The 3183-nt window shown below is 53.3% G+C and overlaps 1 protein-coding gene across 1 annotated transcript; it reads right to left on the minus strand.

The window, feature by feature from the left end:
* Positions 1-976: 976 nt before the first annotated feature.
* On the minus strand, positions 977-2743 carry LOC127330581 (uncharacterized). The gene has a single exon (XM_051356742.2). The coding sequence runs from the start codon at positions 2675-2677 to the stop codon at positions 1022-1024; it is 1656 nt and encodes a 551-aa protein (XP_051212702.1). The 5' UTR covers positions 2678-2743; the 3' UTR covers positions 977-1021.
* Positions 2744-3183: the final 440 nt, after the last annotated feature.

A 3183-nucleotide genomic window follows, 5' to 3' on the forward strand; every position in this document is an offset into this window, starting at 1 on the left:
AGGGGGCGAGACGGGGCTGTGTTCGGCCGTGTGAGCCCGACTAGCCACAGAAAGTGGAATCCTGTCGGGACCGTCACCCCGAAGAGTCGCGCGATGGACATGATCGGACGGTGCAAAATCGAGTGCTCGAGCGGCCAGGTAGCATCCGAGCGCTTTTTAGCAATTGGGAAATCTTTTACGTTCACTCAATATAATGAGCTAATCGAGTCTTTAAATTATGGAAATGCTTTTTCCGTACTGTTTGTACAACTGATGCATGTGATTAATCATCAATAAATAGAAAAGTTCAAACTATGCGTGGTGGAGGACTCATCCCCGGACTATACCGCCATGGCACCATGCCCGGCGTTTGAACACTTTCTTCTGCGCTCACTCGTTCTTAACCGGAAGTAAGTGACATCTGGTTGTTTTTGGCAATGGCGGCTTCCTAGCCTTTTTCTTGTTGAAGGCATTGGTTGGAGATTAGACATTCTCTGGGTAAAAATCGGGTTAGACTGAACGACGTGCACCGTTTACTTTCTACCGGTGTTGTTTTGCAGAACCTTTTTCGGAGTATAGGTGTCGCCACCAAAAGATATGCTTGCGTTCTTCCTTCCCGTTATTAGTTTAGGAAAGTGCAAAGTTTTTACCTTTATTTTTTTTGGGACATTTCAATAACTCTTCAACCCTACATGATTCAAAGTCATAATAATAGTAGGTCAGATGAAAGTTTGTTTGGTTACATGATAGGAACAGCCAAACTCATGAACATACAGAAGCTTCTCTGAGATGCTAGACTGAACATAAATATTTCTTCTGTTTTATGAAAACAAAAGGTTCTCTTCAAATTCGGGTGAAGTGTGGTCCATAAGAAGAGTCATCATCCTCTCATAGGAAAATTTCGAAGGTATACCAACACAAACCATCATCTTTTAAGAGCAATAAAATCCCAAATACAAATTCTCAACGTTTTGTCAAAAAATAAATAAAACTACGCTCTGCAGATGTTGACTGAATCACTAGATCACATCCTAGGCTCATCCTACAGAAAAAACCTGAACTTACGATTGACGCCAGCGTTAACATCGGTCGGCATAATCGGCTCGACGCCTACGAAACTCCAGCCGTCCATGCTGCTGCTACTGCTGCCGTCTGATTCTTCGCGACGCTGCTCCTCTGAATCTGATACATCGGAGTGCTCCTCCGTGGTCGAGCCTTCCTCTTCTGAAACTGGCAGATCGGGGTACTGCACCTCCGTGGTTGAGCGTTCCTCCTGTGAATCTGACAGATCGGAGTGCTCCTCCGTGGTCGAGCCTTCCTCCTCTTCATCGTCGGATGCAACAATGCCACTTGAATTCTCTGCAGGAACGTCGTCAGTACCTTGGGCTTCTCCGGCAGCGTCCCCGGCGAGACCAGCACCCTCCTGATCGTCGCCGTCAGAAATTTTGCCATCTCCGGCGACGTCCCCAGCGACAACAGCACCGTTCTGATTACCGTCGTCAGTACCTTCGGCATCTGTTTCCACGTCCTTAGCGAGAGCAGCACCTTCCTGACTGTCGTCGTTGTGCTCCGATGCACCCTCATCCGACAAGTAAATCGCCCTGTCCAGAAAGAAGGCCGCCTTGGCACAGAGACACAAGAACAGCAACGCGCCCAGGGAGAAGTCAATCACGAGGTAGGTGCCGACGACCTTGGCAATGTCTATCGCCAACACCTTCATCGCAAGGCGGCGCCACTTGTACAAGTCCCCGTGCGCTCCGTCTTCCCACGCCATGTAAGCCTGCTTGGCCGCCGCGACGTTGAAGATGGATAATGACGCGAGAACGAACGGCCGCATGTAGGCGATCAACAGGGCATCAATGCCGAGCGTCAGGATGAAAAGCGTCGACAGATACTCCCGAGCACACTGAGACTCCTCGCCATTGACGACTCCTACCGCTGCGTCGCCGGCCGTCCGTCTTGGTTTGGCCGTGTCGCTGCCGCCCGTCGTGTCGATGGCGTAGGAACCCCACAGGTACACCCTCTCGGCCTCCATGAGCGCAAAGCCGCACAGCGCGGCGAAGCATGGGAAGCACGCGGCGAACGACGCGATGCCGCTGCAGATGCCGCCGATGGTGAGCGCTTGCGCGAAGTACGCGAAGATCGCCGCGATCCAGACCACGAGAAACGTGGTGCCCGGCTTGGACAGCGCCTCCTCGTTCGGCGGGGACGTCCTGATGAGCCCCTTCACGCCCCTCCAGCTCAGAACCGACGGCGCCCGGCTTCTCGCCTCCTCGAGAGCAGTGTTCATCAGGGCGGTCGCCACCAGATTGGCCACGCCAGCTGCCAGGCGGAGCCAGAGGAAGGCCGCGACTGCAGCCTCCTTGGCTTCGCTCAGGCTCTCCTTGGCCTTCGTCAGCAAGGCCTGGATCGCGTTCGTGACGAAGGCGTGGGCGCGGCGCACACGGTCCACGGCGGCGGCGTAGATGGGTGCGGCCAGGGGATCATCCCTGATGGCGTCGCGGACGGTGCGCAGGTCTCCGATCACGACGGCGTCGACCTCGCGGAAGAAGCCGTCGATGAGGTTTGGCGACAGGGCGCGCTCTAGGAAGACGAAGGAGACGAGGAGCGTTAGGACGAACGCGAGGGGCTTCGACCCGTACGAGGCAGTGACGAGCAAGAGGCCCGACGAGACGAGGAGCGAGGGCGGGACGGCCATGGCGCGATCCGATCACGGTAAGTCGGCGGCGGCGGGCGGTGAGTTCGCTTGCTTACCTACGTGATCGAGTACTGTTATGGTGCGAAAGAAAGGGTCTGGTGCGTGTATATATGGTACGACGAGTAGGATCGCTTATAGGAGTCGGTATCGAACTCTCCGATGGTTGACGATGATACTGGACCTGATGGAGAGAGAGGCGAACACGGAGGGGAGTTGGGAAAACGATATTAGAGGAGTTCAGATTTTGGAGGAAAAGCTTAGTATAGCCTTTACGCGAGCGCCGCCGAATTCTTCTTTCTCAAGGAAAACTTAATAACAATTTTACTAACAAGATGATTTGTTCCTCTCCGACTGCCTCGAGTTTTTGTTTCTTACAAATCGGTAAATTGACAAAAGAAAAAAACTTCACGGGGATAATCGTGACAACAAACAACAGCAATTAAGGTGGGATTCCAACCAACAACCTGCCGCTCCACCTCCACAGTCGAGCGTATACATGTGCAGTT

This window comes from Lolium perenne, chromosome 2 (genome assembly GCF_019359855.2).
Source record: "Lolium perenne isolate Kyuss_39 chromosome 2, Kyuss_2.0, whole genome shotgun sequence".
In the NCBI taxonomy this organism is placed as follows: Eukaryota; Viridiplantae; Streptophyta; class Magnoliopsida; order Poales; family Poaceae; genus Lolium; species Lolium perenne.